Source organism: Falco biarmicus, chromosome 11 (genome assembly GCF_023638135.1).
Source record: "Falco biarmicus isolate bFalBia1 chromosome 11, bFalBia1.pri, whole genome shotgun sequence".
NCBI classification, from domain to species: Eukaryota; Metazoa; Chordata; class Aves; order Falconiformes; family Falconidae; genus Falco; species Falco biarmicus.
In genome coordinates, this window is record NC_079298.1 from 30,759,158 (window position 1) to 30,774,084 (window position 14,927).

Genomic DNA, 14,927 nt, shown 5'->3' on the forward strand with positions numbered 1-14,927 from the left:
CTCCGGAAAAAACCAAGCACCACCAGATTGCTGGTTTCCTCCAAAGAGCAGCAACGACCCTTGCAGCTCTTGCCTATTCACCATTATCCAGATGGTGCCCCAATACTTTAGCACTCCCCAAATATTTTCCAGCTCAGCCTAATAACCTTCTGAAGCACCATCCCAAATTGCATTCTAAATCACACGCACTGCTTTGTGGGCAGGTGGGGAATAAATACTGACACCACTGGAAAGCGCTTCCCACTCCACATCTCCAAAGTGCTTGGGCAAAGAACCATCCTCACATCAGACCCCACCAGACAGATGAGGATTATCTCAACCTGACCAGAGGCAAACAAAACTGGGGAGCTTAAATGGAGAAATAGTTAAGCCACACTTGATGGTAAGTGGGGTGTTCCTGGAGAGACCAGCAGGTTTAAGCACTTTCCTAAATCAAAGTCTAAATGGCTTTGCCCAGCAATATGGGTTTGTGTTTCAGGGGAGCACTCCGTGAGCCTTCCCGGAGGAAGAGGCTCCGCTTCCAATTTGATCCGACCTCTTTTCAAGGCAGGCTGAGCTGAGGGACTAGGTGGCCTTGGCTCTAGAGCGAGAACAGTCACAGGTGCTGCTCCCGGTGCCTTTCCCGCTGGTCCCCACCTTCACTCTCTTCACAGAAGAAAAAGGAGCAACAGGAACATACATACCTTGGTGAGCTCCTGAGCGTTGGCCAGGTTGTCCACCGCAATGGCCAAGAACACATTCAGCAGAGTATCTGCGAGCAGCTAAGGATGCACAAGCTGTGTGTTAAGGACATGCATGTCTGCAGTCACCAAGGGAGGGTGGCTCTGGTGGCTCCTCCCCAGCTTAGTGAGGAGCAGCCAAAGGGACAACCTCCTCACCCATCCCATATATAAAGCCCTCATTGCATCTCCAGACATCTCTGCTTTTGGGATATCCAGGTCTGCTGCCTGTGTGATGGGTCTCCCTCAACTGGGAGAGAGGGAAGGAGCAGCGGGTAGGGAGGGGGATGCCCGCAGAGAGGGTGATGAGACAGGGTTGTCTCCACTAAAAGCACAGCAACTGGGTGGATACAGTTTCCAAACAAGGTGAGGACGATGAAATAGATGGAGGACCACATGCCCGAGCGAACGCCTCCCTGGGAGCGGATGCCGTTGTACATCACCTCATTCCAGTCCTCACCCGTCAGGATCTGCAGGAAAGCAAGCCAGCAGCTCTGTCACCCGCACCTCCTCATCACCTGGACAGACCCCCGTGATCTATCCCACCAACATGCAGGAGCCAAGTACAGTGACCCCGTGGAGCAGGTAACCCAGCTCTATAGCTGCAGCACTTGCAGGAGATAATGTTGGACACTGCTGAGGGTTTAGGTCTCCTCAGAAGAGTCTGGAAACTCTTTCACCTCCTGTAACAGCGGTGGAAGAGTTTCCATCTCTTGCCATCCACTTCGTTATACAGGAGGAGAGGAAGCGAGTTATATCCTAACAGCTGATGGAGAGGAATTTATTTGGTTTAACAAGCCCCTTCCAGCCAGGGAGAGTGAGCAGGTGGTCCCAAGTCCCTTTGGTTGTGCCCCCTTGCAGCCCAGCTCCTACCTGGAACACTGTCATGATGGCCGCGGGGAAAGTGTCAAAGTTGGCTGATGGTGTCCCATCGATGAAGTTAAACCTGGAAGTGGAACCAGGATGACATAAATGGGCTTGAGTACCAAGGTCATCAAACCCCTGACTGCTGTGCTGTCAGCTCTCTTGTGCTTAGGAGGACCTTTCCCCACTCTAAGGAAGGTCTCCTGAGCCTTTGGTGCCACAACCCAAAAAGCTTGCTGGCCAGAAGGACCCACACACCCCTCCAGCAGGGACTTTGGTATGTGAGAAGTACCACTGTTAGCAGCAGACTGGGGGGCAAGGCTGCAGTCTTCCTAGGCACCTACAAGGGTGTCATTACTTGGCTTTAACACCAAAAAGTTCCTTTTTCTCAGACTTGAAACAACCTACCTGCCTCCAAACAGCTGCATTCCCAGCAGGGCAAAGACTACAATGAAGAGGAAGAGGAGGAAGAGCAGGCTGATAATAGACTTCATGGAGCTCATGAGCGAGACCACCAAATTCCTCAGGGATGCCCAGTACCTAGAAAACAGAGACATTGCTGGAGCACTCGTGGTGCTGCTGACAGGAGAGCAGGAGTGACTAGATCTGGGCTGCAGCCATAATCTGAGACGAAGGGTGACAGGCACAGATGGTTGGTACGTACTTGGTTATTTTAAATATCCGCAGGAGACGAAGGGCTCGTAGGACACTGATCCCAAAAGACGTTCCTGGTCTGAAGATAGCCCAAACCACTTCAAAGATGCTTCCCACCGTGACCTGAGAAGCAGGCACAGCCATAGGTCAAAGACAGGCTCGGGACTGGCTGTTGGAGGAAATCTTCGTGTGCCTGAAGATGAGGCACTCAGCATTCTGCCCAGGACCTGGTGCCTTGGTCTGGCATGGGCAGGCTGTCTAAACAGAAAGGGCTCCCACACCCACGGTGAGGGCCACCTCGTTCTTCTCCCTCTTGGTGCCTTGTGCTGAAGACATCTGCCAAACATCTCCCCCCACACCCACAGCATCTCTGGGGCCACTTACCCCACAGTCAAAGCAGTTGAAGGAAGAATGGAAGTAAAGGCGTGGCCCCATCCCGTACATCTTTAAGGACATCTCCAGGAGGAAGAGCCCAAGAAACAGGAACTCTGCATAGTCTGAAAGAGAAAACCCAAATGCGCTAACCTTGGGGCACCGAGCTGCACTGAGCGTCCTGCATGCACCCACCCGTGGCCCATATAGCATGGCACAGAGATGGTACAGGTCACGGCCCACACTGCTTCCCCAAGGACTCAGAGTCTGGGATGAGGGAAGCTTGTCTGTGAGGAGCTAGACTGTATATAACAGAGCATCAGCCCCACAAGGTAATCTTTCAGGGTAGGTGCACCGGCGTCCCAGGGATGTGAGAAGACCAGAGGCGGTCGGCATGGAGCAGAGCAGCTCCTTAGCATTACAGGACAGTGGTTGAGGTGCCTGCAAGGGCATTAACCACACGACACTGTAGGGGAATATTAGCAACCTGGATTTAAATCATTGCGTGGCTGGAACTTGGCCAGGGAAACCGAGCCGAACAGCCAAAAGCCAGTGCAAAGCTTCTCCAGCTATTTCACGAACATTAGCAGGCAAGACTCTGGCTCTTCACCTTGCCCAAAAGATGCTTCTCCCCATGACCAGCTGCCATACCACACTGCAGCACGCCAGGACCTCGGCAGGCCTGAGCGTGCTAACGCAGATCTGGGCAGGCCCGGTGCTCAATAGGGAGGTTTTCAAGGTGAGTAAGAATAACACGGCTGAGAACGCAGCACTGTCGCTACTGCAGCAGCTCAGCAGTAACACACGCCTACCACGGGGCTGACCATGCTGCTCTGCAGTTGGCACCACACTAGAATAGACATGGGGGTACTGCCTCCAAGAGCTGACCTCATACCATGGCCCACGGTGGGCTGGGGGATGCTCAAGTAACTGGTTTCAAGCTTGGGATCTCCATGCCATGCTCCGCACCAAAACTTTAACCAGGGGGTTCTACCATGACCAGTCCCATCCCTGCAAACTCATGCCTTTCTAGCAATGGCGTGTGGGCATTCAAAGATGGACCTCCAGCAAGCTTTCCGTCACCACTGTTCACAATGTTAGGATAAAACCAACTGCAGTCCGTTTCTATCTCTTGACAAAGACATTGACCTGAAGGGTGTGAGGCCAGTACAGCTCCTCCACGTTTGCTCAGAGGCTGAGACAGCCATAAGGGGCCACAGGGCCAAGGACAAAGCTGAATTAAATAGCTGTACACCGCCCTTCATTATCAACAGTGAACACAGTTTAGGTCATTCCCCACCCAGCTCCATACCAGCATGACTGGTGGGATCCATCCCCATGTGCCCTGGGGCAAGGAGCGAGGGTGTGCTGCAGCCTCCAGCCTCTGGAGAAGGTTGTAGGAGGTTTTGCGTGCCCACACAGTGCTCTCACACCTACACAAAGCCCAGGGACTCACAGAGAAAGTGGGTGAGCCAGGCTGGCTGGTTATGATGGACGATGGCCACACAGGCAGTGTTGAGAGCCACCAGGCTCAAGACGATCCAGTAGAAGACCTGGGATTTCACCATGTGGCGAACAGAGATGCGCAGGAGTCGCTCCTTGTGCCGTAAGTAGGAGGCACCGTCCACTCTGGCGCCTTTGAGGCCAGAGTGACTCAAGGGGTTACCTAAGGGAAAAGAGGGGGGACAAGGAGTTGGGTGCTCCAGTCAAGGTGAGAGAAGGAGTTGGGTGTTCCAGCCTTCCCTGCAACATGAGACAGGACAGACGGCTCACAGACATTGCTCTTATGGGACACAACTTATCCAGACAGTTTTTATGTGGCACAGGGGGCAGCAGGTGGTTTGCCCCTTTTGCTGTCAGACTAGCAGAGATGGCTGATCTGTGACAGTCTCCACGTGATGGATGCAACCCTGGCAACTCAATAAGCTAGCAGGGGTTTTGAGGAAGCACGGTGCAAACTGCACTGACCCAAGGTTGGATGAAGAGGTCTTCTCTGCGCCAGCCTCCGCTCGCCCACGGAGGAGATATCGACACAGTGCTCATCACTCGAGTCACGGTTCATGGCATCTGTCCGGTTCCTTTTGATGGTGGCTCTCCTGAGCACTGGGAAGGGAAGAGTAATGGGTGTTGGAGCGATGAGGTGGCCCCACTCTGCCAGCAGCTGGCTTGTTGGACCAGGACCTGGCGATCGGTACTTAGTTAGCTCAGGTCTGGTAGCAGGATGGAGATACCCAGGTTACCCCAGTCCAGAATCATATCTTGCATGGGACCAGTCACCTCCTGGCCTCCACATTCTCTCAGGGGTTATGCTGCCAGTCAACCACCCCACACCCCTCTCTTGGGCTGCAGACCCCACTGAGATATTCCCAGACTTTCCACCACCGCTGGAGGGTTTCAACCTCCAGCTGCAGGCAAGCACAAAGAAGGGCAGGTAGATTTTTGGGTAGGGCATTGCTTGTCTTACCTTCTAAGGCTGAGGTCCCAGAATTTTTGTTCTCTTCAGCTAGCATGACTTCCTCTACGCAAAACACAGAGTTCAGCATCAGGACACAAGACACCAATTGGCCAAATACATCAGACCTCACTGCCCTGTACCTAAGCACTTTCCCCAGCCTGGAGGTGGTGGCTATAGGTTGCAAACTCTTGTCAAGTATTGGTTAAGTGTCCAAAAGCAAATTCTGGAGAGTGGCAAGTGGCAGCTATCACAAATTACGTCAGAAAGAAAAATTACTTGTAATCAACCCTTCCTCCTTCATTGTAATTAAAGAAGCTGAACATTGGAGACATTGGGGCTCAACATCCCAACCAAGGGCCAAAGCTGAGGTCTGGGGCTCAGGGCTCATTTCAAGATATCTGTCCTTTTTCAAGTCTGAATGCTAGATGAAATCTTCCCTTCGCAGAGCTGAACACACTGACCTGATCCCCATGAGGAGCAAGAAAGGGCACAGGCTGTGGCAGTTTGGGGACCAGCAACCACAGGCTGTCACACTGTTCCAGCAGGAGCCTGGAAACCTCCACCACCCCCATCCTTGGCCCAGGTCCAGGAGCCCCAAGGTGAGAACTGGTGAATTCATCCCCTCCAGACTGCTCCAGGAGCAGGTTTAGCTGGAAAACCACTGTCACCGTTCACTGCTCTACTTCCCTACTGCCCACCACTGCAGGAGACTCCAGCAAATATCAAGAGATAGGAAATCATCACAGAGCAAAGCTCACAGCCGTGATGCTCACACCCTCCCCGGAGATGTGATATGCCTCATGTTCAAAACATGACAGTTTTATGCCACAGAATGTGAGGTTTCAGCAGCTGTTAGCGACATCCTTGCTTGCAGCCTGGCAGGACCATCACACCATCTGGGACCGAGCTCACCCATGCACCCAACACCACCATGTGAGCACCTGTGCAACTTTGGGGTTGCACCGGATGACGCTCAGGGATCCCTCCCCATCTTCACCACTCTGCAGTGCCTGCCCTCCCCCCGGGGTCCCCCCGGCCCACCAGCCTTTACCTGCTTTGTCTATCCAGGCTCGGTAGCCGTTGAGCTCCCGCTCGATCTGCTGCTGGCGCCGCAGCTTCATGAAGGCTCGGCGGTTCTCCACCCGCTCACGCTCTTTGGCAAACTCCCTGGGGAAGGGCAGAGGGGGGCGATGAGAGCATGGCCAGGGAGCAGCAGGGGGTAGGGGGCTGGGGCACCTCAGGGCTGTGAGGGGAGGTAGCAACCATGGGTGAGCAGGCGCCAAGGTCTGCTGGTGCATGCTGGGGAGATGCACGATCATCCCCAGCCAAAGCATGGTCAGGGGACGGGTGAACAATCAGAAAAAAGGAAAGGCTTCTTTGCAGGAGGAAAGGCATGGATGCATGGGAGCAAACGCCCAGCTCCCTCACTCATCCCTGCGTGCCCCAGCTGGGAGCCACTGCCTTTCAGGGAGGACGTTCCCAGCACCACCCAACTCCAGAACCAGCTCAGCTTCTGTGTGTCCCTGTAGGGAATAAAAACCAGGCTCTGTGGGGAGGCAGCAAGGGGATGGAGGAGGGCAGGTCCTGTCCCCCACTTTTACTTCCTCCTCTGAACCCTTTTTTCTTTCCAGCCTCTTCTTGGGCTATTTTCCCAGAACTTGAGATATCCCTGTTGTCCTCTGGACTTCAGCACCTCACACGAGCTATCCAGGTGCAATGACCAGCCCAGAGCAGGCCAGCAGCTTGGTGCAGCTCTGCCATGGGCAGGAGGGCAGGCAGCACCGCATGGGCTCTGTGCAGGTAAGGGCACATCAAACGCTGATCAACACTGGCCAGAGCTAACGCTGTGACCTCTGCTTGTGCAGCCTCTAACACGCATGGTGCACAGATGTACTAGCATCCACCTGCTCACCTGCACTCCTAAGCACATGCATAAACACATCCTCAGTACTTAAGACACGATTTCACCTGTAGCACGGCTCAGAGCTGTGCAAAGACGCCCATACACAGCTAGGGCTATATACACCTTCTCACCTGCAGTTAAAACACAAGACCATGATGGTAAGTAAGCATGGTCTGCTTTCTGGTTTACGCACACCTGCGGCCATACGCAAGAGACTTGTGCAGGTTTTTCACCCACCTTATATGAAGAAGCACCCAAAGCCTTAAGTACATATGCAAAGGCCATCACACAGAGAAACAGCAATATTCTGCAGGAAACACAGGGGTGGCAATGTAGGCAACCTCTCATCCACGCCATGGGTTATATGTAAGACAACACAGCCAGACCTGCCTCTAGGAGATCCCATACCCCACGCTTGCACACACCATGTACCTGGGGCATCTTGACCCTCAAGTTATACTTCTATCAATGGTCACATTTGCACTCAGCAAGCATCCCTCACACCAAACATCCCCTAAGTACACCGTTCCCTCTTTGCAAGAACATCAGGGGGATGCAATTTGCTGGCTGCGGCTCCCTGTCCTGTCCCCAAGCACCTGGCTGCAGACCCCCAGCTGCACAGAGGAGCTCAGCCGGTGCCCCAGACTCCTCCCTGTCCTAGGGTACTCGGAGGGAAGCATGACTGCAAAGAACAAATGGCACCGTTCTTTCTGCAAGATGAATGTCTCCCTCCCCAGAGACTAGCAGCAATCTCCAGCCTCAAAAAAAAAAAAAAAAAAAAAAAAAAAATTCAAAAGGACTGAAAGAATTGGTCTGTCTGCTGCAGAGAGAGTTCAAGTGCATTACCCCAGCTGAGCTATTACACCCTTAATGCTGTGTGGGCTTTTGCATATGTGTGTGTGTGCACGCACGCATGTTTGTGTGAAAAGCCCTGAATGTTCCTTGCATCTCTTGTTTAAGATCCCCAGCCAATTCAGGCATTTTTAATTCCACCCCAGGAAGGTGAAGTTTCCTGCCGCTCTGGCATTAAGCGTCAAATGACTCTCCCCCTCCATCACTGGCTTTCAGACTGAAATGAGACTTTCTTCCTAGGGCAGGGAAGGGGGAGAGAACAAAAGGCAAGGAAGAGAAAAGCAGCTTAAGTGGAGGGAAGGAAGGCAGGAGGAGACGGGGGAGAAGGAAGGACCTCCCACAGCCAACAGCAAAATGCACTCTCAGTTTTGGGCATGCCACACCAAAAACCCTCCTTGCCCTAGCTAGAGGAAAGACAGGACCATTTTGGCTGTGCCATCATCACTCACCACCCTTTATTAGCAAATTTTGGATGTCAAGAAATGAGAAGATGCTGTTTGCAGCCAGAGTTGGTGGGCAAGTTGCCTCTTTCCCTCCGGTCTCGTCCTCCCACGCACCAAACTTCTGCCCCACAGGCCGTAAGCCCATGCCAGCCAGCACCTAAGCAGAACTTTTGCCAGCCCCTGCAGATATATTCTGTGACCAGGAGCACCTGGAAAGCTTCCCCTGATTTACACCAGATGGGAATCTGGCCCCTCTCTGTCGCCTCCTGCTTGCCCATCCCTCTGTCTTCCAGCTCCTCCCCTGCTGAGCTAGTCTCCTTTTGCTGCATGGAGAGAGAAGCCATCGTCCTGTATCCACAATGAAACCCAGCCAGAAGGACCTGCTGAGCCTCAAATCACCTTTTCCCAGAGAAGGGAATCGGAGCATCTTTTCCAGCACCCCCCTCATCAAGCAGCATTTCTCCCCACCCAACCATTTGCTCATGGAGCCCTAATTTGCAAGAAGCTGGTGCCACACACATCCAGGGACAAGGTCTGTGCAGCTGCAGCAGCGTCTCAGAGGGAGACACTTCCCACATGCTTGATCCCTAATGGAGCTTAATTGCTTTTGTCCATTAGAAGGAGGAAGGGGTGGCAGAGAGGGGAGGGAAAAAAAAAAAGTTAAGCCTAACTTAATGAATTATTACATTTCAGAGAGACACATTACCGAGCAGGGCAGCAGCGGGGGCTGGTGACATCTGAGAGTGGGTAGGCGATGCTGACAGATCAAGGATTGCTCAGAGCCAATTTGCAGCAGCGGGTAGAGATAATACTGTATGTGAGTGAGAACAGGGCCAGCAATGGTGACTGACAGCCGCTTGGGAAAGCTCCAAGTTGCAGGCAGGGCAGCATCACATCACCGAGAGAGCCAGGCACCTGCCTCCTATTGAAAGGCTCTGCTCCTCAGCATGGATGGGTTACATCGCCGGGATGGCCCAGTTCGGTCTTGCAAAGAGCCCAGGGCTGTTCTGCCTTGTAGGGTCCCCGTGAGGGGGCTCAAAGGACGCCAGCAGATAGCACGGGTCCCCACCGGCAACACCTCTTCTTGTCCATCTGAGTCTCCTGGCCCCAAATCCCAATGCCTCCAGCATGAAAACCTCCACCTGTGACAGCCAAGCTCCACTTGTGCCTACCCAGTGCCATCACAGCCCTTCCTCATCCAGCCTCGTAAAGCTGATGGCACACAGCGAGCGATGGAGGCGAGCGCTGAAGGTCGAGGTGGGAGCTGGGGAGCGGTGTGCCATCTGTCCTCCTGCACGCAAGGGCACCATCCATCCACGCGCCATGGCCAGCCTGCCGGGACGATTGGAGCACAGATGGTTGGCTCCTCCTCTGCCTCTGAGTTCTCCTTTACAGCCTTGGCATTCCCCTCACGTGGCACGAAAGCATCTCTCCTCCTGGTGGGAGACCTTGGGGGACACCGCCACGCTCGGCTGCCTTCCTCCCCAGGCCCCCACACCCTCACTCGCACCAGGGCAGTGATGCTTTTCCTACATCATTGCACTCAAAGGACTGGGGAGCCCAGGTCTGGTTTTAATGGGACAACCCCGCATATGGAAGTGTCCAGCTTGAAAATAGGCCACCTTTTTTGGAAAAAACCCCACCAAAACCAACCGAGCAAACAGAAAAAAACCACAACAAAACACCAAAACCCCAACCACAAGAAACCAACAACCAGAAACCAGTTAAGAAAAAAAAAAAATCACAGATACTGCAACCCTCTTTTCTTCTTTCTGGTGCTTCTTTGAGTCCAGAGCGGGTGTATCGTGCTGGTCACATCAATATTGTGGCTTCCATACTTTGAAACAACAAGCCAACCATCTCCAAACCCATCAATTCATCACCTTTTGCCACTGTTAAAGGCACCTCCAACAAACCAGTTACTAAACAGGTCTTGAAACGATCAGAAGCAGCAGAAAGGATGGGGTGGGAAAAGGACAAATACTGGATTACACGCTAAGGAAACACAGTAAGTAAGCACTGGTACTGCTTTGTCACAGCAGCATCATGCTCCTGTGAAAAAAACCAAACATATATAATGGGATGTAAGGAATTCCATCTGTAAAACATCAGGTAATACTGCTGCTCTTCTCAGCACTCGCAAGGTCTCAGCTCACGGCTCCGCTTCAGGTTTGAGCACCACAATTTGAGGAAAAACCGCCTTCAACTCCAGGAGGGTGTCAAAGAAGGTTATGGGACAGAACTGACAACAGACGGTTTGGAAAACACAGATGAGACAGTTGCAAACCACAGGGATCAGATGGTATTTACCCAAGAGGTGTAAAGGAACTCAAGTAAGAGTGTTGAACTAACTGTGCAGTCTGTAACCTGGTGCTTCAATTTAAACAGACGGCAGCAAGCAGGCACAGCAGAACCGGCACTGCAGACTGGGATTATTGCCCTGAGCTGAGAGCAAAGGCTATGGCAGGGTGTCCAAAAGGTACAAGAACTCTGCAGAGGGAAGGTGTGCTCCATAGGTCTGCTCTGAAGGAGGCAGGAAGATTTTTGGATAAGGGTAATTGCTTGATTTAAGTTCACCTGAATTGCCAGAAGTCAGAGAAGATTCAGGCTGGAGGGGGCTCTGAGCAACGTCATCTAGCTGAAGATGTCCCTGCCCAAGGCAGGAGGTTTGACAAGATGACCTTTAGAGGAAACTTCCAACCCAAACCATATATGATTCCTTAACGAAGCTGGATTGTCTTGAGAAAGTGTAACTGTTGGCTGGAGGACTAACTGGTGAAAAGAAAGACTACAAGAAAAGGAAAACGGAAACATCCCATTTCTTGTATTCCTTTTTAGCTGTGGCTGTTCGCTTTTGATCATCCCCATGTACTTCAGCAAAAGTTACGTGTTCACCACGTTGTGACAAAGCTGCAGCAAGGAGCAGAGCATACCGCTGACAATGCTAAAGAGAGCACATTTCTAGAGCGCTGGCAGACACACAAGCTGGGGAACGAGAAGCTGACAAGCTGTTGGTGACAGCAAATGGTAAAATAGGAAGGAGACGGGAGATACCAGCCCTGAGATTACCCATTGCATCACTGTCCCCGTTAAGAAGGGGAAGATGCTGATGGTTACCTTCTACCTTGGAGAAAGCTTGTCATTGTCTACCTGGATTTCTCCAAGACTTTTTATATGGTTTCCTAGAGAAACCGATGCATTTTGGTCTAGACAAGTGGCCCATGTGGTGGGTGGGGAGCTGGCTGGCCAGCAGCACCTGGAGGGTACATAGCTCCTCTTCAAACTGGCAGCCTGTCACAACTGGGGTCCCTCCAAGATCAATATTGGGCACAACACTGTTTCATCTCTTCATAAGTGGTCTGCACGATGGGATCAAGCGTACCTCGATGAAGTTTGCTGATGATACCAAACCCAGTGTGGAAGTGGACACTTCAGAAGGGAGGGCCACCTTGCAGGACGACCCTGACAGGCTGGAAGAGTGGGCTAACAAGGATCTTATGAAGCTCAACAAGGACAAGTGTAAGGTCTTGCACATGAGAAAACATAATCCAGCTGGGGAGCAGCTCTGTAGAAAAGGACCTAGGGGTGCTGGTGGACAACAAGCTCAATGTGAGTGAACAGTGTGCTGCTACAGCAAAGCAAGCCAGCGGGATGCTGGGCTGCATCAACGAGGGCATCACCAGCAGAAGGAAAGACTTCATTATCCCACTTCATTATCCCACTCTCAGTGCTTGTCAGGCCACACCTGGAATATTGTGCTCAGTTTTGGTCCCTGCTATACAACAGATGTAGACAGGCTGGAGAGGGTCCGGAGAAGAGCCCCAAAGGTGATCAGAGAAGCCTGCCATACGAGGAAAGGCTGAGAACTGTGTTTGTTCAGCCTTGAGAAAAGAAGGCTTAGGGGAGACCTTATCAGTTCCAGTATTTAAAGGGTGGCTACAAAGAAGATGGAAACTCCCTTTTTATGGAAGGAAAAGGGGTAATGTGTATAAGTTACTCCTGGGGAGATTCCAACTGGACATGAGAGGAAAAATTTTCACAATGAGAACAATCAGCCATTGGAATAATCTCCCCAGAGAAGTGGTGGAGTCCCCAACATTGGGCACGTTCAAAATTCAGCTCAACAGGGTGCTGGGCCATCTTGTATAGACCATGCTTTTGCCAGGAAAGGTTGGATAAGATGATCCTTGAGGTCCCTTCCAACCTGGTATTCTATGACTACAATTGATTTAAATCAGATTTTATTACAGGTACTTACTGATGTCTGTCACTTCTACCAGATCCAAAAGGGGTTCATATTAGACAGGATGATACCAAGCAGCATGAATGATTCAGAAAGACCTCGTCATGCTAGTTTGCATTGACACCCCATGCTAAGAGGATAAGTGAACACAAATAGAGGCAGAAGGGATAGGCAATGACAACAGGAAGACACAGGGAGAAGGCAGCCCAAGTGGGCAACTGTCTCACGAGTGTGGAGAGGACAGAGGAGCTCCACATGAGAAGCCACCAGAAGCAAAGTCAAGACGCCCACAGAGGGCCCAAAACAGCAGGGACAGGGTCACTGTTGGCCAGGTGTGTTATGGGACCTCTTGGGTCCAGGCTTTGAGCACTTCTGAAGATGAAGTTCAAGAATTCAAATAATTGGGATTTGATGGAGAGCCAGAGCAGCAATGGAGACACTGAAATGGCTCAAAGCAGTGAGAAACACAAGAGAACTCAGACTTTGCACCTGCTGAAAGGCCACACAGCCCACTGAAGAGCAAGGACTTTAACTACCTCTTCTTTCCAGTAATCCCTGCTTCTTGTCTATGGTTAGCTTCACTCAACAGCCTCTCATTCATCCAAGAGCAGGTTTACTCATCGCTTGGCAACACAGCTGAGCATCTGTCCGTCACCAATGGATCCCTGCAGAGGCGCAGGTGTCCAGTCCAGTCTCTGCATTTCGGGTGGGATCAGGCCCTCTCCACACACTTCACGCATACTCTCCAAGAATAAGTAGCACTCCATAATCAAAGTGAGAAAAGCACACGTGGATGCTTGCTTTGTGTTCAGCTCAACCCTGCTGTAACCTTTAAAAACAAGGCAGGTTTTCCATGGCACTTGGGATGGGCTCAGAGCAGCCAACAGTGTGGAAAGCTTCTTGTTTTGAAGTAGAGAAAAACAAATCACAAATTTCTTTGTGGACAAATACCACCAGGAGAAGGGAGCCACTAACATTCCAGTTGTAGAGTCTCAGTTTCAACATTTTTCCAAGGGTAACAACGCAGAGGTTTGCATCTCTGACTCCACTGCTCAGAGAAGTCTGCTGTTGGCAATGTTGCACCCAAGGCAGTAATAGCATGGTCAACCCATGCTGCAAGAAAGCTACAGAAAGGTGGTGGAGGGCCTGGTATCCCCAGCAGCAAGAAGCAGAAATGGACGCTCTTGATTTTATTTCTTTCTTATCAGGCAGGGCTGGTATGAGCAGCACAGGTTCACTGCTTCAAGGGCCCCGGGCTTTGTTCGCAATCACTCCCACTGGCTCATGCAAAGCTGGGAAAATATCACTCCTCCCCTTCCCTCCTATGCTCCAGTTTTTATCCTCTGTAAGTGGAGAACAGTTTCATAGTCCCTTTTTGCAAGTGACAGCGATCTGCAGATGAAAGGTGCATGGCCAGTACTGCAGGTGAGTTACAGCATGGCAAAAAAAAAAAACCCAAACAAAAAAAAAATCTCTGATTTTCAACATTTCATCACGTTAACTTCCCAGAAACTTCCAAGCACTCTAATTGATGCCTTCAGCACACAGATACAATGAATTCAGAACCAACCCTCAAGTGTGAAACCCACAATGCAACTGCTAGATATGTCACTCCGACACTGCAAAACAAACAAACAGTCACCTACAATGTACAAAGAACTGGTAACACTGTGATTCATTTAGAGCATCCTGTCTACTTCACCCAACAGCAGTGCCCAGCACCCCCTTGCAAGGATGGAGTCCATCATGAAGGAACTGGGCATCTCCAAAGCCATCTGCCAAGTCAAAGAGCTACAGCCACGGCCACACGATTGCTGTCATTAACTAGGATGATGGAAATTACAACCATCTGGAACAAACAATTCCAAAAGCAATCTGTAAGCAAGAACTATCTGCCGAGTGCTTTATTGAGAGGATCAAAACTGAGCCTTTTCACCCACAGCCCGCAGACAACGGGTAGTTCACAGAGCAAATTTGCAAGGAGACACAAGTAAGAGCAAATCTGAAGCAGCTGAGACACGCCAACAAATAATTTGCAAAGGGAAATCAAAGGGGAAAATCTCCGAGTCATCTTTTTGTTGTGTATTTTTTTTAATCCTGTCCGGCTGGCAGTAAGAGGAGTCATTATTCCCTCTAGCACCGGGAGATACAGCGCACCAGACGCGCACATCTCTTTGTCAAGCAGCTTGTTTGCAAAGGGCTTGGAGGCCCTCCGCAGAAAGGTGGTACAGCAGAGCAAGGAAGAGAGGCACTCATTGAATATGGATGCCCACCTGGCTGCTGAATATAGATGAAGAACCTAAAAGCTCCTTTGCTTCACTCATGTTCAAATGCCACACCAATGACACAAGAGCTTCCCCAGAACAAAGCGACAAGTGTGGCCATTTCTCACCAAAGGCGGCCCAAACAACGTGCACCCCAC

General features: G+C 51.3%; 1 protein-coding gene across 4 annotated transcripts in view; it reads right to left on the reverse strand.

Moving 5' to 3' along the window:
- Positions 1–14,927, reverse strand: part of CACNA1E (calcium voltage-gated channel subunit alpha1 E) — a 166,608-nt gene that overhangs the window by 42,385 nt on the left and 109,296 nt on the right. For all 4 annotated transcript variants that reach the window (XM_056355657.1, XM_056355654.1, XM_056355653.1 and 1 more), the window contains exons 10-19: positions 6,116–6,231; positions 5,074–5,127; positions 4,578–4,712; positions 4,066–4,275; positions 2,622–2,734; positions 2,248–2,360; positions 1,992–2,123; positions 1,593–1,665; positions 1,072–1,189; positions 684–751 (exon numbers count right to left, since the gene is read on the reverse strand). In XM_056355657.1, the coding sequence (XP_056211632.1) occupies positions 684–751; positions 1,072–1,189; positions 1,593–1,665; positions 1,992–2,123; positions 2,248–2,360; positions 2,622–2,734; positions 4,066–4,275; positions 4,578–4,712; positions 5,074–5,127; positions 6,116–6,231 (1,132 nt within the window). The remainder of the gene's footprint in view (positions 1–683; positions 752–1,071; positions 1,190–1,592; positions 1,666–1,991; positions 2,124–2,247; positions 2,361–2,621; positions 2,735–4,065; positions 4,276–4,577; positions 4,713–5,073; positions 5,128–6,115; positions 6,232–14,927) is intronic.